Source organism: Pleurodeles waltl, chromosome 3_1 (genome assembly GCF_031143425.1).
Source record: "Pleurodeles waltl isolate 20211129_DDA chromosome 3_1, aPleWal1.hap1.20221129, whole genome shotgun sequence".
Classification (NCBI taxonomy): Eukaryota; Metazoa; Chordata; class Amphibia; order Caudata; family Salamandridae; genus Pleurodeles; species Pleurodeles waltl.
Window position 1 is genome coordinate 1,828,204,564 of NC_090440.1, and position 24,556 is coordinate 1,828,229,119.

At 43.3% G+C, this 24,556-nt stretch overlaps 1 protein-coding gene across 3 annotated transcripts in view; it reads right to left on the minus strand.

Annotated features, from left to right (window-relative positions):
- GLS (glutaminase) overlaps positions 1-24,556 on the minus strand; it is a 607,111-nt gene that overhangs the window by 236,045 nt on the left and 346,510 nt on the right. For all 3 annotated transcript variants that reach the window (XM_069225886.1, XM_069225887.1, XM_069225888.1), the window contains exons 13-14: positions 15,359-15,490; positions 2,330-2,422 (exon numbers count right to left, since the gene is read on the minus strand). In XM_069225886.1, the coding sequence (XP_069081987.1) occupies positions 2,330-2,422; positions 15,359-15,490 (225 nt within the window). The remainder of the gene's footprint in view (positions 1-2,329; positions 2,423-15,358; positions 15,491-24,556) is intronic.

Consider the following 24,556-nt stretch of genomic DNA (forward strand, 5'->3'; position numbering starts at 1 on the left):
ACCACTGATTGAGCTTTCATGATTTTATTGCCCAATATAGGCCTGGAGTGGGCTGACATTGGGTTAGGGTCATTGACAGCCAGAATCAGTATGGAATGAAGCAGCATGTTCCTTGGTGCCATTGTAGAAGTCAATATCAGAGTGGGTACAGGGCCTGGAAGAGGGGTAGATAGCCAAAGTCTGACTGGAGACCCCTGAACCTCCCTTGGCCTGAAGGGATGCCAAAGAGAGCTAGAGTTGCACCAACAATATGGAGCATGACCTCTTTGAGGGCCGCTATTTGCTGTGGGGGCGGACGATGGCCTGGGAAACTGGGGACATCCAGAACCAATAGAGGAATCAGTTCTGGCTCAGGAGACCCTTGCACCTTTTAGCTAGACGTCTGGTGAGGGAGTTGGGGGTTTGGGTCACGCTTGCCCTTCCTACATCTGTTCCTAGGCTCTGACTTACTGGAAAACTGAGAGGGAAGATTACTTTTCACAAGAGCTGTGTTGTAACCAGGACCAAAGTAAGGCCCGTGACTTGGAACAGGAATTAGGCCCAAGTTTCGGCTGCAACCTCTTCTTAAATTCAGCTACATAGCATTTAGCTCCCTAGTCTCAAATTACATGCGTGCGCATGTTGCATGAGCCCAAGTACCACAGGAATAACATCTACTTCCTGTAGTCTCTGCACAGCTTGAATCCTGTTGTCTATGGTGGGAACACCCTTCCCAAGTATAGTGTCAAATGTTTTTGGAGTCATTGGAAGACCAAGAATGTTGGGAGCAGAGATCTGAAAAAAGGGGAACGGGAGAAGAAAGGAGTGAAGAGAGAAAGGCAAAGTCATGCAACACACATTGAAATAAATATCTGAGAGGAAAATAAATGAAAGAGGCTATATTTTACAATTTAACTGCTTACAACACCTTGCTTCAGTACTTTTACTAATTTGTCTATTAATATATATTTATTTAAATGGTTTGTACAGTGATATTATGTCGCCTTGTAGACAGAGCATTCTTCCTATGTAGCTTTAGATACTGCAGTTAATGGTCTGTAATACTTGACAACTGGATTATACTTACACTGCTAAATTAACATTTCTAAACATCTTCCTCATGTCAAAGATTGTGAGATGGGACAACTGGAATATGGCATTTAGTGATTTGCACTACAAAATTATTTTTAAATTAGCTTTTCAATACATGAAAACGACTAAAACATAGAAACAAAACAACCTTAATACCAACCCAACTCTAGAATGAGAATTGTTCAAATATTTCCAACTTTTTGAGTACTGAGTTGGAAAGGTTCCTTTGTAGTGCAATTGCTCTTTTTATGGTCTGGCTTGACAGTAAAGTTGTCACCACACAATTATGTGAGTAACACTAAAGAAGGGCTTTGGCTTCAACCACATGTTGGGACCTAGGAATGCTTACTTTTATTGGACAGGACAAGTGTGATTCCACAAAAAAGTGCTTGCCTTTAATGCAACTCTGATCATTTTGTATATATCCAGCTAGCTGAGCTTGAACTTTCAGGGGCGTACACAACATTGCAATGCCATTAAAGTGTTTTAGATAATCAGATAGGTTATGGTGTTTGCCTTTCTCTGGCAGCAGCACAGATGGGAAAAAACAGTCATTAACGTACACTGATTTTTAGGATTGGCTTGATAGTGCAACTTTCACAGCACATTTTAACCACTGGCAATATTATTCTACAGTTCTTAGCTTCCACACAAATACATATCCATTACCATGCTATGTACCTGTAATGCTTCACATTACAATACAACACTCCCTTGAAGCCGGACTTACTGGCGTTACCAATGCTTGTTGGCTATAAGGCAAGGACAATTTTAGGTTTTAAATCTTTTAAATGGCTATGCCAACAAACTCCAAAAAGAAACAAGCACAGAATACCAACTTTCGTTGAAATGCCTTTGGGGTAAAGTAGCATATATTCAGTGTTTATGCCTAGGGCTTGATATTCAAACTAACATGAGAAACATTAGAAGTAGCATAAAAACCACAGAAGCAGTACTATATAATCACAGACACAGCTTTCATGTTACATATGCTGGCAAATAGGACATATTTCTTGCAATTAACGGTCTACAAAACCTGTGTGGCCTAACTTAACACCACGGCTATAAGTTGATCCAGTTGGACAGTATGTGAATATAAACTGTTTCCACCCATTGCTGGGCTAGTGTGCCACCGTATTTTAGTGATCACAACAGTAAGTCTATTTTGTATGTAATAATAATTAGCTTACATTGAGAATTTTATGCAAGTGAAAAAATATTTTTAATCAGGTAAGATAGATAAACTAATATAACCTACCCGCTGATCACCACCTTCCCTGCGCGGGTCCAGTTTCTTTGCGAAGTGCCTCAAATTGTCATAGTTGTGAAAATTGCACAATGAAACCAAATCCTGCAAAGAATTGAGGGAAGAAGCATTTGCATTATACCCATCCTTTATGTGTAATATAGTCGGTTACAATCTCATAAAAGGTTTTTTCTGTAACCATAACTACACCAGTAACAATACGTGAAAAGATTCACATGCTGTGCACAGTCCGCCGTCTGGTGTTGGGCTCGGAGTGTTACAAGTTGTTTTTCTTCAAAGAAGTCTTTTCGAGTCACGAGACCGAGGGACTCCTCCCCTTTCGGTTCCATTGCGCATGGGCGTCGACTCCATCTTAGATTGTTTTCCCCGCAGAGGGTGAGGTAGGAGTTGTGTATGTTAGTCATAGTGCCCATGCAATGGAATGAATATGTATGTACATAATAAAGGTTAAAGTAATATATTTACAAATGTACAATTGTTTAAGATCTACTTCTAAACGGCTACAGGCTCCCGGGGAGGCGGGTGGGCGCATGTGAATCTGCAGCGACTCATGCCACGAACAGATGTACACTGGGTAAGTGACATTTTCCGTTCGATGGCATGTGTAGCTGCAGATACACATGCTGTGCATAGACTAGTAAGCAGTTATCTCCCCAAAAGCGGTGGTTCAGCCTGTAGGAGTTGAAGTAGTTTGAAATAATGTTCTTAGTACAGCCTGACCTACTGTGGCTTGTTGTGCAGTTAACACATCTACACAGTAGTGCTTGGTAAATGTATGAGGCGTAGACCATGTTGCTGCCTTACATATTTCGTTCATTGGAATATTTCCTAGAAAGGCCATGGTAGCCCCTTTCTTTCTGGTTGAGTGTGCCTTTGGTGTAATAGGCAGCTCTCTTTTTGCTTTAAGATAGCAGGCTTGAATACACTTAACTATCCATCTGGCAATGCCTTGTTTTGAAATTGGATTTCCTGTATGAGGTTTTTGAAAGGCAATAAATAGTTGTTTTGTCTTCCTAATTTGTTGTGTTCTGTCAATGTAGTACATTAGTGCTCTTTTGATGTCTAATGTATGTAGTGCTCTTTCAGCTACCGAATCTGGCTGTGGGAAGAACACTGGTAATTCTACTGTTTGATTTAAGTGGAACGGTGAGATAACCTTTGGTAAGAATTTTGGATTTGTTCTTAGAACTACCTTATTTTTGTGTATTTGAATAAATGGTTCTTGTATGGTAAATGCTTGAATCTCACTCACTCTTCTTAGAGATGTGATGGCAATGAGAAATGCAACTTTCCACGTTAAGTATTGCATTTCACAAGAATGCATGGGTTCGAAAGGTGGACCCATGAGCCTTGTTAAGACAATGTTGAGGTTCCATGAAGGAACAGGTGGTGTCCTTGGTGGTATAATTCTCTTTAGGCCTTCCATAAACGCTTTAATGACAGGTATTCTAAATAGGGAAGTTGAATGAGTAATCTGCAGGTAAGCAGATATTGCGGTGAGATGTATCTTTATGGAAGAGAAAGCTAGATTTGATTTTTGCAAATGTAGTAAATATCCTACTACATCTTTTGGAGATGCGTGCAATGGTTGAATTTGATTATTATGGCAGTAACAAACAAATCTTTTCCATTTATTTGCATAGCAGTGTCTAGTGGAAGGTTTTCTAGCTTGTTTTATGACCTCCATACACTCTTGTGTGAGGTCTAAGTGTCCAAATTCTAGGATTTCAGGAGCCAAATTGCTAGATTCAGCGATGCTGGGTTTGGATGCCTGATCTGTTGTTTGTGTTGTGTTAACAGATCTGGTCTGTTGGGTAGCTTGACATGAGGTACTACTGACAGGTCTAGTAGTGTTGTATACCAAGGTTGTCTTGCCCATGTTGGTGCTATTAGTATGAGTTTGAGTTTGTTTTGACTCAATCTGTTTACTAGATATGGAAGGAGAGGGAGAGGGGGAAAAGCGTACGCAAATATCCCTGACCAATTCATCCACAGAGCATGGCCTTGGGATTGATGGTGTGGGAACCTGGATGCGAAGTCTTGGCATTTTGCGTTTTCTTTTGTTGCAAATAGATCTATTTGAGGTGTTCCCCAAATTTGAAAGTAAGTGTTCAGTATTTGGGGGTGAATTTCCCATTCGTGGACTTGTTGGTGATCCCGAGAGAGATTGTCTGCTAGCTGGTTCTGGATCCCTGGAATAAATTGTGCTATTAGGCGAATATGGTTGTGAATTGCCCAATGCCATATTTTTTGTGTTAGGAGACACAACTGTGTCGAGTGTGTCCCCCCCGTTTGTTTAAATAATGCATTGTTGTCATGTTGTCTGTTTTGACAAGAATGTATTTGTGGGTTATCATGGGTTGAAATGCTTTCAACGCTAGAAATACTGCTAACAGTTCTAAGTGATTTATGTGAAACTTCCTTTGATGTATGTCCCATTGTCCTTGGATGCTGTGTTGATTGAGGTGTGCTCCCCACCCTATCATGGAAGCATCCGTTGTTATGACGTATTGTGGCACTGGGTCTTGGAAAGGCCGCCCTTTGTTTAAATTTGTACTGTTCCACCATAGAAGCGAGATGTATGTTTGGCGGTCTATCAACACCAGATCTAGAAGTTGACCCTGTGCATGTGACCATTGTGATGCTAGGCATTGTTGTAAGGGCCGCATGTGCAATCTTGCGTTTGGGACAATGGCTATGCATGAAGACATCATGCCTAGGAGTTTTAATACCATTTTTGCTTGTATCTTTTGTGTTGGATACATGGCCTGTATCACCTTGTGAAATGTTTGAACCCTTTGTGGACTTGGAGTGGCTATCCCTTCTGTTGTGTTGATTGTCGCTCCTAAGTATTGCTGTGTTTGACCCGGCAAAAGGTGTGACTTTGCATAGTTGATGGAGAAACCCAGCTTGTGAAGGGTCTGTATGACATACTGTGTGTGACGTGAACACCTTGTTAGCGTGTTGGTCTTGATTAACCAGTCGTCTAAGTAAGGGAACACGTGTATTTGCTGCCTTCTGATATTTGCAGCTACTACTGCCAGGCATTTTGTAAAGACTCTTGGCGCAGTTGTTATTCCGAATGGCAACACTTTGAATTGGTAATGTATTCCTTTGAATACGAACCTTAGGTATTTCCTGTGGGAAGGATGTATTGGTATGTGGAAATACGCATCCTTTAGGTCTAATGTTGTCATGTAGTCTTGCTGTTTGAGCAGTGGGATTACGTCTTGTAATGTGACCATGTGAAAGTGGTCTGATTTGATGTAGGTATTTAGTGTTCTGAGATCTAGTATTGGTCTCAGAGTTTTGTCCTTCTTTGGTATTAGAAAATACAGTGAGTAAACTCCTGTGTTTTTCTGTAGGCTTGGTACTAATTCTATTGCGTCCTTTTGTAGTAATGCTTGAACTTCTAGTCCTAGAAGATCTATATGCTGTTTTGACATATTGTGTGTTTTCGGTGGGACGTTTGGAGGGAATTTGTAAAATTCTATGCAATAGCCATGTTGGATAATTGCTAAGGCCCAAGTGTCTGTTGTTATTTCTTCCCAAGATTCGTAGAATTGGCTTAGTCTTCCCCCCACTGGTGTTGTGTGATGGGGTTGTGTGACTTGTGAGTCACTGTTTATTTTGAGGGGTTTTGGGACCTTGAAGTTTTCCCCGACTTCTTGGGAATTGGCCTCCTCTATATTGTCCCCGAAAACCTCCCCTTTGATATTGACCCTGGTAGGTAGGTGGTCTTGTCTGTGAAGTGTTGGTTTCTGTGGGTTGACCCCGAAACCCTCCCCTAAAAGGTGTCTTCCGAAATGTGCCTCTGCTCTGCGGGGAGTAGAGTGCGCCAATGGCTTTGGCTGTATCGGTGTCCTTTTTTAGTTTTTCAATGGCAGTGTCTACCTCCGGCCCAAACAATTGCTGTTCATTAAACGGCATATTGAGCACAGCCTGTTGGATTTCGGGTTTGAACCCAGAAGTGCGCAGCCAAGCGTGCCTCCGTATTGTGACTGCAGTGTTTATTGTCCTTGCAGCTGTATCGGCTGCATCAATGGAAGACCGTATCTGATTGTTCGAGATACTTTGTCCCTCTTTCACCACTTGTTGCGCTCTTTTTTGGAACTCCTTGGGAAGGTGTTCGATGAGATGTTGCATTTCATCCCAATGAGCCCTCTCGTATCTTGCCAAGAGTGCTTGCGAGTTGGCGATATGCCACTGATTTGCTGCTTGTGCTGCAACTCTTTTTCCCGCTGCATAAAATTTGCGGCTCTCCTTGTCTGGAGGTGGTGCGTCGCCTGATGTATGAGAGTTGGCTCTTTTACGAGCTGCCCCCACAACTACTGAGTCCGGTGTTAGTTGTGTTGTAAGAAATACTGGGTCTGTGGGAGGTGCCTTATATTTTTTCTCCACCCTTGGAGTTATGGCTCTGCCTTTAACTGGCTCCTGAAATATTTGTTTTGAGTGCCTTAGCATTCCTGGGAGCATGGGAAGGCTTTGATACTGGCTATGGGTGGAGGACAGGGTGTTAAAGAGAAAGTCATCCTCAATAGGTTTCGAATGTAGTGAGACATTGTGGAATTCGGCTGCCCTTGCGACCACCTGTGCATATGATGTACTGTCCTCAGGTGGTGACGGTTTAGTTGGATATGAGTCTGGACTATTGTCAGACACTGGGGCGTCGTAGAGGTCCCATGCATCGGGATCATCCTGGCTCATTGTGGTATGAGCTGGTGAGTGCGTTAGTGGTGGAGTTTGCGCCGGTGATGCATGTGCTGATTGTGGTGGAGAAGGTGGTGGTGTTACTTTCTTTACCACCTTTGCTTGTGGTTGCTTGTCCCCTTGTTGGAAAACAAGTTTCCTTTTCATCTTGATTGGGGGAAGAGTGGTTATCTTCCCTGTGTCTTCCTGGATGTGAAGCCTCCTTTAAGTGTAGTCAGTTTCTACAGTTTGAAGCTGTTGACCAAATCTATGCAATTGGGTGTTTAGTCCTTGTTCCTCTGTATAGGAACTAATTTTCGGTTCCGAGGCTTTTTTCGGTACCGAAACCGTTTCGGTAGGCTTTTTAGGCTCTGAAGAAGATTTCTTTGATTTCGGCGTGGTATCTCGGTGCCGAACATCTTCGGTGCCGCTGTCTCTGCGCCGAATTGTCTCGGAGCCGGTGTCTCGGCTCCGAGGTTGCTGTGTGGCGGTATCACGACCGGAGTCGGATGACTTCGACACCAGCATGCCCTTTTTCGGTGCCTTGGCTCGGTCACCTAGTTTTTGGGTTAAGCCATGGCCTGTTGGCAGTGGCGTCCCCTTGGCTTTTGTGGACTTTTCGTGAGTCCTAATTTTCGACGTCTTACTCACGGTTGTTATGTCTTCGGCGTCTGATTCCCCCGAATCCGACTCGTGGATGGAGAACGCTTCCTCTTCGTCCTCGAACCGATGTTGTCCTGTCGGCGTGGACGCCATTTGCAATCTTCTGGCTCTTCGGTCTCTGAGCGTTTTCCTCGACCGAAACGCTCGACAGGCTTCACACGTATCCTCCTTGTGCTCCGGGGACAGGCACAAGTTACAGACCAGATGCTGATCCGTATACGGATATTTGCTATGGCATTTAGGACAGAAGCGGAACGGGGTCCGTTCCATCAGTCTTGAAGTCGCACGCGGTCGGGCTGACCAGGCCCCGACGGGGGATCGAAATTACCCCGAAGGGCCACCGGAGCTCTTCAAGATTCGGTGTCGATTTGTTCTAACTAACCCGATACCGAACTAAACCATACCGACGATTTTTCCCGAGATTCTAACTAACTTTCCGACCCGAAACACGGAGCGAAAAGGAACACGTCCGAACCCGATGGCGGAAAAAAAACAATCTAAGATGGAGTCGACGCCCATGCGCAATGGAACCGAAAGGGGAGGAGTCCCTCGGTCTCGTGACTCGAAAAGACTTCTTCGAAGAAAAACAACTTGTAACACTCCGAGCCCAACACCAGACGGCGGACTGTGCACAGCATGTGTATCTGCAGCTACACATGCCATCGAACATATATATATCCTGGTCTGTGCACTGTAAATATGATCATGCAGTTGAATGGAGCCAAAGATTTTTTCTGTCTTTACCTGAACAAGAGCTATCATCGCCTTGAACTGGAAGAGAACTGCAACTAAATTCCTACTTTTTCGACTCATGTTGGTGTATTTAGATACAAAAGATTAAGTGCTGGTTGTCCTCTGCTGCTGAAATATTCCAAAATGCCATACATAGGATTATTCAGCCTGTCACACGTCTTCAACATCAGTGATATACCAGTATTTGGTTCAACCTTAAAGGAGTATGATAAAGCCCTCAAACACGTATGTCCATTACTTGCCATGCAGATGCAGGCCTCACCTTAAATCCTACAAAGTGTGAATTTTACAAAACAAAGCTCAAGTTCTTTGGACATTTATTTTCTGATAGAGGCATGACTCCAGAGCCTGAAAACATATGAGCACTATCAACCACTAGCCCTCCACAGGACTTCACCATGATACAGTCTTTCTTGCGCATGGCCAGCTACTGTTTTGCAATACATTCATGACTTTGCCACAATGAGCGCCCCTTTGTGAGACCTGACAAAGCGAAATGTCCAGTTCTGATGGACTGCTGAACGTGACCACAGTTTCAAGAATATAAAACATGCAACTGAAAATGCGACTGAGATGGCTTACTTTGATCCTAAATTGCACACTGAGATCACTGTTGATGCAAGTCTGGTTGGGAGAAATCCTTGCTCAGCATAGTATCCTCGACATCCGAATGCTCGGAGACACATTGTGGCACGAATCATACAATGCCACACTTCCATATATATGCGGGAGAGAAAAAAAATCGAAAAAGAAGAAACATAGGCCCTCATTACGACTTCGGCGGTCTTGCAAATAAGACCACCGAAGCTGCAGGCGCCACAATACCGCCAGTGCTGGCGGTATTGGTGGCACACTCATTACGACTTCGGCGGTTTTGTAAAAAAGCCCGCAGAAGCCGCGGGCGCCACAATACCGCCAGTGTATTGGTGGCACACTATTTTGACATTTCCGCTGGGCCAGCGGAAAAGTTATATCAACATTGCCGCCTGCTCATAACAGAGCCGGCGGCAATGATGTTGTGCAGCAGCACCCGTCGCGCATTTCACTGCCCGAAATTCGGGCAGTGAAATGCATGATGGGGTTGTGTCTGGGAGGCCCTGCACTGCCCATGCCAAGTGCATGGGCAGTGCAGGGGCCCCTAGGGGCACTCCGAGCCCCCCTTACTGCCATGCACAGGCTGGCGGTTGGGGATTATGACCGCCTGGCGGAAGCCTGGCGGTATACTGGAGGTGCGGGCATTATGGCAGTGACTAATGCGCCACGGTCATAATACATTAGCGGAACACCACCAGCCTGTTGGCAGTGTTACCGCCAGTGTTCTGCTGGCCACCAGGGTCGTAATGACCCCCATAGTATTTTGTTACTAGGAGCATGCAATGGTCCAAAGCCTTTGGCGTCCCCTGTTCTTAGGATGCTTCATAGCCCTTTCCTAGAACTAAAAGGTCCGCCTGATACACGATATATGGTTAAAAACAACCCAGTACTTTCAAGGTGGTGTAATGCTAACAAAATATGAGGATCAGGTTTTGCAATGGCCTTTGGCAAATCACATTTGAAGTTGGAGCTTTGGAACATAAGCGTCCCAACCTACAATGAAAACTTGGAGAAAGGAACAGCCCAAAAAAACCTTAAAGACCTAAATTAAATTATAAATGTCATGGTTGATTAAGCTTGCGATACGTAGGTTGTGATCCACACTACTTTCTAAAAAACACCTCATGAGTATACTCTTGAGTAGGGATTGGGGAGTGCACTGTACTGACTTCTGCATATGCTGGTGTGAAAAGCTGTGTATAAAAACAGCTACAGAAACCGTTTCCAGGCCTTCCAGTAGGTGGCATGTATAGTCCATAGGCTAAGTAAGGGAAAATGACAGAGCATAAGCGTAATTCTTTTACTTAGGTTAGGGATCATGTACCCAGGACATGGTGGTACATTTTGGCTAAAAATATTATTAGAGTCTCCTTTAGGACCCTTAGGACTGAAATGATGATTATCCCCAACAGCCGAGATGTCTTAGGGACAGATGTACATACCTTTTTTCTTGTCGCAAACGTTTGCGACAAGGAAAAAGCATTTTGGTATGTACAGACCCTATTTTGCGATTCAGTAATCTATTTACTGAATCGCAAAATAGGTTTGCGAGTCGCAATTAGGAAGGGGTGTTCCCTTGCTAATTGCGAGACGTAGTGTGATGTAGGATTGTTTTGTGACCATGAATGCAGTCAAAACTGGTGCTAACCCATTCACAAACGGGAAGGGGTTCCCATGGGACCCATTCCCCTTTGTGAATGGATTCAAAAATATTTTTTCAGAGCAGGCAGTGCTCCCATGGACCACTGCCTGCTCTGAAAAAGTTAAAAGAAAACTTTTCATTTTTGTTTTTGAAAGGCATCCCATTTTCCTTTAAGGAAAATGGGCTGCATTTAAAAAAAAACATCTGCTTTAGTTAAAAGCAGTCACAGACATGGTGGTCTGCAGTCTCCAGCAGGCCACCATCCATGTGAGGGCGGCCATTCCCAATTTGGGTCGCAAATTGCAACCTACCTCATGAATATTTATGAAGTAGGTCATTTGAGACCCAATTGGGAATCGCAAACAGTGTAATTGACACTGCTGTACATCAGGTTTTATGACTCGCAAATTCCAAGCTGCTAAGAGTCGCAATTTGCAAGTCCCAAAACCTAATATCCATACATGTGGCCCATAGTGCAGTGAGTTAAGGTTTCAAATTATAAATTTACGAGCTGGTTGAAACATACAAATGTTATCAATATTGCAAACGCTCTGTTGAAATCGAGATGACAAACTCAACATTAACCCCATTGGTCCAGGCATCGGCCAGTGGCCGACGCCAGGGAGGGGTTTGAAAAATCCTCCAGTGCATTGCACCAGAGGATTTCTTTAAAATGTAAAATCCCATGGGGAGACACATTCGGGAAGGCCTCGTTTGAAAGTTGAGATTCTCCCCTTTTAAAGGAGGCCTTCCTAAAATAGTTTCCTGGCTGTAGATCGCAGCCATGCTGCGATCCACGGCCAGGAAAACCCACTGGACACCAGGGATTACACTTTGGGAGAGCGGGGGTCGGCCCCTTCTTTTTTTTAATGTTAGTTTACCCCTGGGGGAGTGCAGGTTAAAAATTAATAAAGAAAACTTTTTGAAAACAATGAAAGTGACAGGGGCTCGCTGTGAGCAGGGTTGACCCCCTGTATGGTTTCCCTGAGGTCCAAGATCACTCCTCCCCACTTTTCTCCCCTCCCCCCACCCAGGAAATCATACAGTTATTAAAAATATATATACTTTTGTCAATGCATGTGTGGTTTCCCTGGGGGCTGCCATCGGCCCCCAGTGAAACCACACCCACATAAAAAAGTGATCTCTTTACACACAGACACACACACACACACACACACACACACATATTCGCCACCAGTTGTCTCGCAGCTCGCTTCTTCAAAGCAATGCGCATACTCCAACCAACGCGTTTCAACTGTAGCTTTTAGGCAGCAATAAAAAAGTCAAGCTAACTCTTGTGATTATGTTTCTGTAGAAAAGGATCTGAATTTATCTAGTGGCAGTTTTGATGCTATAAAGTAGCGCAGAAGGCTTATATGCCTACTGCCAAGATCAAATCTGTATTTTATGTGAATAGCTGAGTGGATTAGTAAGGCCAGCCATTACCTGCGCTATAATACAAATGAAATGTATGTGAAAGGAGCGCTATGGAGAGATGACCGGCACTTCTGCTGGGTGGTAGCGAGGGAATCCGAGGAGGTCATGGGAGTGGGAGCACCAATAATGATTGTCAGACTGGGTGCCAGAGGCACTAAAGAATGACGACTGGTATGTGACAAGGTGAAGTAATAGTGTGTCTTTTTTGTTTTTTTGAGTGTCTTGAGAGAACATGCTGATTGCGGGGAGAAGCGAAGGTAAGGTGACCATTACTGTTGCACGCATCTCACACACACCCACCAGCAATTTTGTGACTGTCTACATAGGGTAGTGTTTTAGAGTGACAGTTTAGCCAGTAGCAGAGATGGTATCTCATTGGATGACTGCTGCTCAAGCCCTAACTTGGGTTATAGAGTACAGCTCTGACGTAGGATCAGAGACTCAGATAGCAGATGCTAAGACAGCATCTGAGGGATAGGACAATGGCGTAGACTTTGGGAGGGATGTTTTCAGTTAGCAGGGTCCAATCCGACAACTCCTCTTCCAGTGATTCTGAGGGTGGAGATGAGGACAATAACGGGTTACCCCAACCCAGAGAGCAGGTGCATGCGAGGGCAAGCACAGAGAGAGTGCTCTCTTGGGAGCTCCCCAACTTAGTTTACCCCAAATTCCACTGCTCAAATCGTTTTGTGGAGACATCAAAATTATCTATCACAAAACAACCTGGTTTTGTAAGGCAGGCACCTGTGTTTCTGGTCCTGGGCTCAGCAGCCATATAGGGAAACCTACCAAACCCAGACATTTCTGGAAACTAGACACCGAGGGGGAGACCACGGAGGTGTGGCTTGTGTGGATTCCCCGTAGTTTTCTTTCCTAGCATACCATGCAAATGTGAAATCTTGAATAAAAACTCAATTTTTTCTTGCATTTCTGTCACACAAACTCCAGGAATATGCTGGGAACCACACAATTCCGACCACCCAGTGTTTCCCCACCTGTCCTGATAAAAATGCTACTCCACTTGAGTTCCCGTACTTAGTGCCTGCATCAGGAATGGATCACCCCAGGGTCAACAGTTGTCCTCATGTAGGGACTAACATTGACCGCTGTGTGATCCATTCCCGACACGGGCACTAGGCCTACCCACACAAGTGAGGTACCATTTTTATCTGGAGACTCGGGGGAATGCTGGGTGGAAGGATGTTTGTGGCTCCTCTCAGATTCCAGAACTTTCTGTCACTGAAATGTGAGGAAAAGGTGTTTTCTGGTCAAATTGTGAGGTTTGCAAAGGATTCTGAGTAACAGAACCTGGTAAGAGACTCACAAGTCACCCCATCCTGGATTTCCCTAGGTGTCTAGTTTTCAGAAATGCACAGGTTTGGTAGGTTTCCCTAGGTGGCGGCTGAGCTAGAGGCCAAAATCCACAGCTAGGCATTTTCCAAAAAACACATTAGAGTTCAATGTAAAAATGTGATGTGTAAATTTTGCGTTTCCTGTCGCGGGCACTATGCCTACCCACACAAGTGAGATACCATTTTAATGGGGAGACTTGGGGGAAAACAGAATAGAAGAACAAGTGTTATTTAATGCCCCTTGTGTTTCTCTACATTTGTTCCTTCCAAATGTAAAACAGTGTGTAAAAAACAGAAGTCTATTTGAGAAATGCCCATAATTCACATGCTAGAATGGTGACCCCGGAATTCAGAGAGGTGCAAATAATCACTGCTTCTCAAAACCTTATCTTGTCCCCATTTTGGGAACATAAAGGTTTCCTTAATACCTATTTTTCACTCTTTATATTTCACCAAATGAATTGCTGTATACCTGGTATACAATGAAAACCCATTGCAAGGTGCAGCTCATTTATTGGCCCTGGGTACCTAGGGTTATTGATAAACCTACAAGCCCTATATATCCCCGCAACCAGAAGAGTCCAGCAGATGTAAAGGTATATTGCTTTCAAAAATCTGCCATAGCTGGAAAAAGTTATAGAAGAAAACGTGGACAGAAATGGCTCTTTTTTTCACCTTTATTTCAATATATGTTTTATTTCAGCTGTTACTTTCTATAGGAAAACATTGAAGGATCTACATAAATGACCCCTTGCTGAATTCAGAATTGTGTCTACTTTTCGGAAGTGTTTAGCTGTTTGGGATCCAGCATTGGTTTCACAACCATTTCTGTCACGAACTGGAAGGAGGCTGAAAGGACAAAAAATAGTAGAAATGGGGTATGTCCCACTAAAATGGCAAAATTGTGTTAAAAAATGTGGTTTTTTGATTCCAGTCTGCCTGTTCCTGAAAGCTGAGAAGAAGGTGATTTTAGCACCGCAATCCCTTTGTTGATGCCATTTTCAGGGGAAAAAACACATGCTTTCTTCTGCAGATCTTTTTCACCATTCTTATGAAAAAAACAATATTTTAGCTGCAATTTGGCTAATTCATTGGTCTCAAACTCTGGGTACCTTTAGAAACCCTAGAATGTTGGAAAAAAGGACACAAGTTTGAGGTAGATAGCTTATGTGGACAAAAAGTTACGAAGGCCTAAGCACAAACTACCCCAAATAGCCAAAAAAGGGCTCAGCACTGGGGCAGGAAAAGGCCCAACAGATAAGGGGCTAATGTACAACACCTTCAGCACATGGTGTAATATTCATTCTTAAGAGCCGAATATAGCACGATTAACATGGGCACAGAAACAGACTTTGACATCAGTGCAGGCGATGTAAACATGCAAGGTCATAAACAGACGAAACTATAGTGATTCAGTAAAAATATATATATATATTTGCCAATTACTAATGCTTGCCACACCAGGCAATGTCCTAATTTCATTGTCAGCCTGCTAAAGTGATAATGGCCAAACAACTCTACAAGTTATAAGTGGGAAAGACTCGCAGAGATACTTCAGTGTTAACGAGAAAATGAGTTGAAAGAATAGATGATACCAAAAAGCAAGGCAAGATATAGGAAATATAAATACTGTGAGTAAATCACTGTCCAGTAGAACACATGCACACGACTTATTCCAGAGTCAACGAGGAGCAGAGCTAGCTGTCCCCAAATCTTGTGGTGTAAGGATGGCAAAGGAGTTCAGTGACCATGCTTAATTGTTTCAAGGGGGAGGAGCAAGTGAGTGCTCACACATTCTGCCATACATCTTTTTGCTTCCCTTTCACCTCTGAACAAACATGCACATTTAATTTTTCTAACAGAAGATACTACAGCTTGTGTAAAGCTTACATGACAAAACTGAATGCCTCTGACACTGTTGCCCAACTTGTCCAAACACGGAGACCAGCACATCAAGCCCATGACATTTGGAACAACAAGAAGGATTCCTCCAGAAACTCCAGATTTTGCTGGAAGACCAACCTAAAAGAAATACCACAATTATTATTCATATATATATACATATATAAGAATAAATATATATATCTATACTCTCCGTTCACAATTTCTAACAGCTGTTACACATGATACATCTAAATCGAATTCATACATTTCTAAACGTTTTTCTCTCACACAAAACTAAAATGGAACGTTCTGGTCAATCAGTTACAGAGGTACGTAACTAACACACTTCCACCGCATTTAATAAAAAAGTTGCTCTACCTTCGGTAGCTATGTTCATGGAGGATACTTCATAGTACCAAAGATCCTTTATCTTGGAAATCTTTTCCACTGTCAATCTGGATCTAACAATTTTGCAGCAGCATCCTTTAACAGTGCAAGGGGGAGGCAGATGGTCTTTAACCACAGACATGACACAGCTATTCACTACTGGTGATGTATCGCTGGTTACACCTACTGTGCTTATTTTCCTCTGCATCACATGGGCCAGGACAAAAAATACGAGAGCTACAAAACATAGAAAACGTTTCTTACCTGTAAGAATCGGTTTACACCCTGTAGGGTTGATTGTACGTTGCAAGTTGTTTTTCTTCAGTCATGTTTCGAGATGCCTCACGATACCTCCTCTTAAATCCACATGGTACCAGGACACCTCCTACTGTATTTATTCCACCATCGGATTAGGGCATGTTTTGATTGCGCAGCTAAAGCTACGCAACGAAAACAAACTTCAGTCATATTTTCCAGCAGGCTCGTCGACTGAAAACTTCCGAAGTAGTGACTACACAGACATCAGATCTTAGGACTGTACTAGTGTTTTAATCTACAGAAGCTAGTGAAAATCTCTACCAAGCTGTGTTTTCGACCTTGCTTCTATGCCAAGACAATAATGCATACATGCATGGACACTGCAGTGGTCGACTGGCAGATCTTTAGACCTGGAACTCCTTTAAAGAGCGTAAACGTGGTCGCCTCTCCACTCAGCCAATGAGCCCTGATGCCTTCAGGTGGCTTTTTGTTTGACAATGATGTACAGTTTTGTCTGTGCTGTACTTTTAGAACAGCTCTCCGTATCTGTTCAAAGCTTTTGTAGAGTGGCCTTTCAAAAGTCCAAAACATGCACCCCATGCATGACACCCATCCACCACCTTTGAGGCATAAGGAGAAGGAAGGAAAGCTGGCAATGACCGTTTCTGAGAATTCACAATTAGGAAGAAACGTCAGCCTCACCAACACTACCAGCTTCGGAAAGAAGAGGACGTAAGGAAGATGGGAAGGCAGCATCTGCAACTCCCCTATCCAGCTGATAGAAGTAATACTGACCAGGAAAAATATTTCAATGTCAGAGATTTGGACTCAGCACGGGCCACCTTAAGAAACGCATGAGCTTCACAAATGTTGCCCCGATAAGAAACGTAAACTTGTTAGAATCCTCAATTGAAGGCATGAAGTGTGTAGACGGGCAGCCGTTGTGCAGTCCCTGGTGCACTAAAGAAAGAAGGCAAGAAAGCAGGTAAAAGTGCCAGTTACTCGTTCACTGTCTAAATTTCGATTGACTCAGCCAGGTATGAGGAAATTTGAAATACATCAGCCAATTCAGACAAAAGGGTGTCTTTATCTTGCAAAACGCGCAAAACTGAGAATAGCTTCCTCCTGCTCGAGAACACTACCTTTTGTATAGGGCCATCCAGCCAACAGAACAAACTGTAAACTGACCCTCATTTTAACTTGCATTGTCCAAGCTTTAAGACAGTCTAAACATTTGAATGCAGCACCTGACGCCTGACTGAAACAGGAGGCATTCCCTGAATAGCAGCCTCCAGGAAGAACCCATGTTCAGATTCAGAGGTGAGATTACCAAATCATCCTCTCCCAATCTGTAACACCCTCTCGAAAACGGTTGCGAGAGCTAGCTTATCAGTTTCTTGCCATCAAATAGCATGCAAAGAAACCTGCTTGAAAGCACATCTTTACAGGCCGAAACCCACATCCTAGAGTGATGTCTGATAAAAATACCAGTGGCCATTGGTCTGACAAGAGTATCAACTACATCCAGGATTGGAAGGACTGCTTAGATGTAGGTAAGTTTAGATGCATTCATGCCACCCTTGAGTAACTAGATACAAATAATCCTACATAGCGAGTCACACCACCTTTCACAAAGTAAGGCAATCTCAAAATAACATGTAAGAGACCTTTCTGCTCAAGTTACTAATTTTGCTGATTATCTCTCAGGAAATGCTAACAGGAAGGGGTTCATCTTAGTTCAGGCAGAGAAAGCTCTCTTGGGGTAAAGTGGGCACTCACATCTATGATCGTCTGCCGCTACTTGTTGTTTCCAAAAGCCAGACAATGCAGGACTGGTGTTAAATTTGGTCTTTCCCTTGGTCATGTTAATGGGTATAAAAGGCAGTTATTAAAAGGTGACAATGTGGCCATTTAATCTGTTGACGGCAACAGTAAGACTATTAACTTTGTGGCTCACACCTACAAAATTGTTGCATTCTTCCAAAGGAGGCATAAAAACTGGAAATTCCACTTTGGGCAAAAGTAACTACCCCACTGCCATTCTCTAGATCAATAAGCAAGACCGAGTCAGGATGTAAGGGAGAAACCAGGTTGTCCACCGATAAAACATCATCCTCATTGTTGCATTATGGGTCTGAAAACCCCAGTGCATCTAAATCGTAATCAAAAGTGTCTCCAATATCTCAAATTTATTGATCTGAGGGACCTGCCTGCCACTGGACTTCCCCTAACGGAACTCTGCTACACCTTTAATAGTAAAGCTAAGTATATGACTGGTGATCAGAGTTTGTGCGTGCTGTTGAAGAAACAGCAACAAGCTAGACACCACAGATTGCACCCTAAAAGCCACTGGCTGTCAAGCCTGTTACCACACAAAGCCAACGTACATGGAGGCAGACCAGATGGAGCGGCTTTAACCAAATCTGACGATAAAGCTTTTGACTTTGTCACAAGCAAGGGATTACCGATTCAGATAAGCAGCAGCTGCAGGGGGACAAACTTTAGGAGATACCTTTCCCTCTCACTGCCAAAAATGGCACAACTTTTAGGCACATACTGTGCATGCAACCTAATGATCAAGAACTTAAGAACACATTCTCAGATCATGGCTTTCTCTGCAACGTTCAGTTGACTGCACAAGTTACAGACAGAAAACAATAATTTCCCTGTCTTATAAGGATCACCACCACTTTGATGGCCTGCAGGTACACAATTTTGGCACATCAATTCTCAATCTCAATTACTGAAAACTCTGCTAAAAGTCACCTTTCCTGAGGACATGAAGAAACGTCTTATGGTGTATAATGTGAACCCAACAATCATGAAAGGATCTGGTTAAAAATGCAGCTAAAAGGAACCCATCAAGGCATGTAAAAGAAGAGGATCCCTAAAAGACAACTAACTTACTTTTGGTAATACTCTTTCCGGTGGGTACTCTACCCACTGATTGTTATCCTTTTAAATTCCTGCTGGTGCCAGACAGGATCCAGAAACGTTACTGACTTTATAAAAGGTGGTGCAATCGGCCTCCCCGTGTCTCTGTTCCTTCTCCAGGAGAGAGGGTGCAGAATCATATATGGGTGTCACTTCTGCATCAGTACGTCAGTCAACAATAAAGCATTTTGCGACCTTAGCTGCAGATTACCAGTAACAGACTGAGAACCACAATAGTGTAATGGGTAACACAGAACCTTATTATTACAGAAAAGTCCACTTTACAGAAAGGGTGAAAGGAGAGGGTAGTGCAGAAACTATGGTTAGGTAAGGTATCCACCACAAAGAGTGTTACTGAAGGTGAGTAACTTGTACTTATGATGGAAACGTCAAACCATAGGTTCCTCATTTGTTTTAATAGATAACAAAGCAGTACTCTCCACAGGAGGTGGGTCGCAAGAGCGGATGTCACACCAGGGAGTCATGCAGGACCGAGCAGGTAAAATGACTCCCCTTCCCGCATCAGGGAGCTGATATAATAGTGCCTCATGAAGGTGTGCACGCATGTCTATATGGCAGCCTGAGAGATGCCTAGCACCGGAATGCTTCTGCTTAAAGCTAATATGGTGGTTTGGACTCTGACTGAATGAGATTAAGGCCCTAAGGAGATTCCTTCTGGCCAGGGCATAGCAGGTTTTGATACAGAGGATGATCCATCTTTAAAGGATTCACTTTTGGACAGTCCTTTTCCCCTCTCGCAATGGTGGATCCAATAAAAAGTTGGTTTTCGAACCTTTGCTCTCTAGTCCAATCTATAAACAAATTAAGGGCTCTCCTAAGATCCAACTGATGAAGCTTCTCCTCAAAGCATGATGGACTTTTCCACACTTAAGGTGAACTGCACCACCACTTTTAGAAGAAAGGATGCCAGTATCTTTAACACCAGGTTGTTTGTTAGGACCCAATGTGCTGAAGTATTTGCTTAAGTGCCAGCTATCGCAAAGAACAACTGCCAGCAACTTCAAAGGGAATTTACACCAAAAATGTAAGGACTAAAATTAAGGCCCCACTGCAGCACAGCAAAGGATGCAAGAGGGAACATGTAACATTTGGACAGAGGGTGGATCAGGCAAAGGCAGGAAGTCCATAGGACTGAAAAGTGACAATTAACAGTGTCCTAACAGTATCCACAGCAAAACTTTTCCAAGCAGAAGACTAAACAAATAAATGTACATCAAAAATATTAACCTGAAGCAAATCAAAATCAATTGGTCCTTGAACCAGGCCACAAGCTATGTCCACCAGCCAGAACAGATTTTGTGGATGAGTGACAAGCGTTCAAAATCATGTCAACCATTTCCAGAGGGAGATCAAGGCCACTCACTTGGTTCCACTCAATCTCCATGCAAGGACATGTAGGTTGACGACGTCTGGATGCAGAAACCTGACGCTTGTTTGGACAGTGGTCCTTTTAAAGAGATAGGCAAAGTAGGGGTAGATGCTCAGACTCACAATACAGCAAGTTTTCTCAGCGGTAGTGAAAATATCTGCCTAAAGTATGCCCCAAAGAGTGCAGAAACTCTGAACTCCCTTTGGGTGGGATGCCACTCATGGCCGGCCAGATGATATCTACTGAGTGTTTAGGTATCTTACCAGCAGCTTGACAGTCAGGCTGGTGCCAATGTTGCATCATCTTATGGCACTAAAGAGGAGATCCCACCCCACCCTGCTTGTTGTAGTACCACATGGTCATCGTGTTGTTCTTTAGAAGCTGAACAAGGCTGTTCCTCATGACAGACAAAAAGCCCTTTGAGGCCAGCTGGATGTCATGGAGCTGCAGAAGATGTATGTGCTGCCTTTGCTCCATCGGAGACAAGAGGCCACTAATCATCTTGTCCAAGTGGCTTTCTCACTAAAGACGATGCATGTATTACCACCTGAGCCCTGGATGGGGCAGGGAGGAACAATCTTCCACAGTTTAGGTTGGCATCCTTCAAGCACCATTGAAAATCCTAGGCCACTTCAGCTGACACACTAATTTGTCCAAGAGACGCCCCCAGTGCTGAGCCCAATGAAGGTGAATGTTCCTCTGCAGAACCTGCACACGCCAACGGCCATGAGGCACCGGCACGATACATGAGGCCACATAAGACCAGGAAAGCAAGAAGCCTCAGAATTGGATGGACCTTAACACAAGACCAAGCCCAAAGCATCAGGATCATATCCTGGGTGTCCCTGATTCCATGCAGTGGCTGAAAGGATTTGAATGCCACTGTATGCAGAATGGCCCCTATAAATGGAACCATCGTATGGGTAGAAAGTGAGATTTCAGCTCATTGATGGAAGACCTAAGGGAAGACAGTACTGAGACTGCAATCTGAAGGTGGTTCATAACTGACTGTGAAGAGCTTCAGAACCAGCCACCTCGAAAAAAAATATAGGTATATCCTGAAAAGATCAGCTGCATTCACCTCAATCGTGTTGGCTGAAAGGCAGAAAGGTGAACTGGAAAATGTTCAGACTTCACAATGAAGTTGAGAAAAGGGCAGTCTGACTACAGTACATGTATATGTAAGCACACATCCTGCAAGTCTAAGGAAACCATTCTATTCAATCCTCAGGATCTAGGGTGGAGAGGACATGAGCCAGAGTCAGCATCCTAAATTTGGCTAGCAATGTGTGAACTGATTTGGCAAAGATTGAGCCATATTCTGCTGAGGTCTGAGGGAAAACAGGAGGAACTTCAGGAGGACTGACAGAAAAGGAAGTGTGAAACCATGAAAGACAACCTGCAGGACCCAATGGTCTGAGGAAACTGAACACCGGTTGGGCAGGTAAAACCATATCCTACCCACTAGTAGCCACAGATGAATCATTTAGGTAGAAATCCAGTCCCCATCGTCTAGTGGACCTAAATCAGTCTTCCAGGTGTAAAGTGTAAAGTAAATTTATTGTACAGGTATTAAAATCTATTACAATTTAAAACCAAGGACAATCGAATACTGCAAATACAAAAAAACGCCCACTTACACAGATTAAGAACCTCATGTTACCAATAAAACACTGCACTAATATCAAACATTGTAATCACAATAAAATACTCAATTGTATTAAATACATATACAGAAAAGCAATAAAAAATTATCAGCTGAAAAGGAAGTACATTTGCATCAAATGGGTACATTCCAGTAATAGCAAGAGATCCAAACTACAAAATACAAATTGCACATATTAGTTACCAAAACAACTTCATGAGTCCATAAATTACTTCCCTACATGTTATACACCCTTTCCCATAAGCAATACACACATTCAAATTCTAGTGCTTAAACACAGAGCAGGCGACTGCATAAATCCTTAAAGTGCTTACATGCTTTGATTAATCCATCACAGAATAGCAGCCATCAATATGATAAGAGCAATAAACAAATAAAAACTCAACAACTGTGCAAAAATGGTTCAGAGCCCGCAAGAGCAGGAAAGGTTTTTTTTTTATGAGCCATTAGTCACTGCTCACGGTGACCTTAGCAAACTTGACCTGAGCAACTTTAATAGATTTGGTCAACAAAGCATTCACCATCCTGTTATCTGGATCCAGGGACTTTATGATGATCTTTTGGCAGGAGCGAAGGCCCAGTTAATTCAACTTATTTTGCAACAAAGATGTAAGCTCCATCCACCAAGCTGGACACAGACAGACCACATGTTCAAAAGATTCTTCTCAGCTACCGCAGCCCCTACACATTACACCCTCCCGAGGGTTGAGCAGCCAAGTGGGTAAATGCTTCAAAAAAGCCCATTCACCCATCCTAAGGGCCATGAATTTCTCTTTCATACGAGTGCCATACATAAGAGTAGGAGAGATAGCCAGCTTGGGTAGCTGGCCAGTATGTATTAATTACCACCCAGGCATGTTTAAGCTTGGCAAGGAGAGCTCGATCTGAGTGGAAAGGCCATAGCTGAACAAACTTTTTAATACCAAATTTGAAATGTGACTGTGATGGATTATTAACCCAAAGATCCTCAACTCTCAATAACCATTTGCAATCAGCCAAAAAACAGGAGAGTGACCTTTTTGCCTCAGTCACACTAATTTTGAGCCATAAAATTGGCTCCAGACTACCCACTTTTGCCCTCTGTAGCTTATGACAGCTTCAAAAAGGTACCAGCACCTACTGCCTGCTGATCTAAAAGGCCAAATTCAAGCCAAACCTGCGCAGGGGATGAGGATTGCGATAAACTAAACTCTATTATATATCTTAGTGACCAACTTATTAAACAAGCATGGACCTCTACCCAACATGACTTCCTGGCCATAGGTCAATGAGGGTGTGATCTTTGCTCTCATGACTTCCAACAATGGGAACAAATTTGTCCCCGTAGGGTTTTTTAATAATTTTAAAAGAGACACCTGCAGAGCCACAGCTTTTATTTCAACCTCCTTTCTCTGTCTAACAAAGCTACCCCGGCATCAAAATGCACCCCTAAGTATTTATAACAATGGTCTGAAATATGTTTGTTGCCCTTATAATACCAGTTGCTTCCCAAAAGCCTTATCCTACCAAAAGAAACCACTTTTGTTTTAACAAACTTACTTCCAAATTGTTTAAAGCTGTATAAAGTGCAAGGTGGTTAAGCAGTCGCTGTAGGCCTACCCTGGTATAGCAGAACATAGCCAAATCACCAGCATAAAACAGGAGACTAATCCGAAGACTACCAATCTTGGAGGAAGGGCTTTGAGAATTAACAGCATTAAGAGTAGATGACAGGTCCGCAACCCCAATTTTGTAACTTGGCTCACAAAGAACCCCTGAGGACCCGATCAAATGTTGCCGGGAAATCCACAAAACAGCAGTGCAAAACAGAACATGATACAATTGCCTTATCCATCAAATCAGATAGAGTTAATAAACTGGTGGATGTCCCGGATACAGCAGAAAACCCCATTAGGCATACTGGAATTAACCCCTTCGACTCAGCCCAGGATCGCAGATATTCTAACAGATGGCTAGCATAGTAGTTAGCCTCATTATCAAGCAGTGCTATCCACCTATAAATGGCTGGATCTGACTTTGAGCCACCCTTTATGTAATGGGTGAGTTATAGACCCACACTAAGACTCAGGAATTCTTGAGGACATGACACAAAAGTCAAAGAGGTTCACAAGGTGACCTGCCCAAAAGGTTATAATATATCCTGTTTGAATTGCGCCTGCATAAGGCCACTGGCACTCGGAGCCCCATCTTGTTTTGCCTTAGAGATTAATACGACAAAGATAATGCAAAGAAAAAGCCGTAGCTTCTGACTGAAGGTAAGGAGGCTCCAATCACTGAAGAAGGAATATGATTGGTACTACTATGGAGGTCTGCACTCCGCTACCTAGCACTCTTTCTTCAGGGACGCTTGCAGAAAAATGCTTTCCCAAAAAGGCTGCCCATTCCCCCTTGGAGATGATAATACTGCCAAACCCCCTTTGACCGTTTGTTGATTTATTAATAAGGGACCAAACTTTTCTAGAGTTCAAGTCATTACTGGCGCTTATGAGCTTTGCCCAAAAAAGTTCAGACCATCTCTGTTTCTCTTCATAAATGGCCTTCCTATAAGCCACCTGCGGTTCCTTAAACT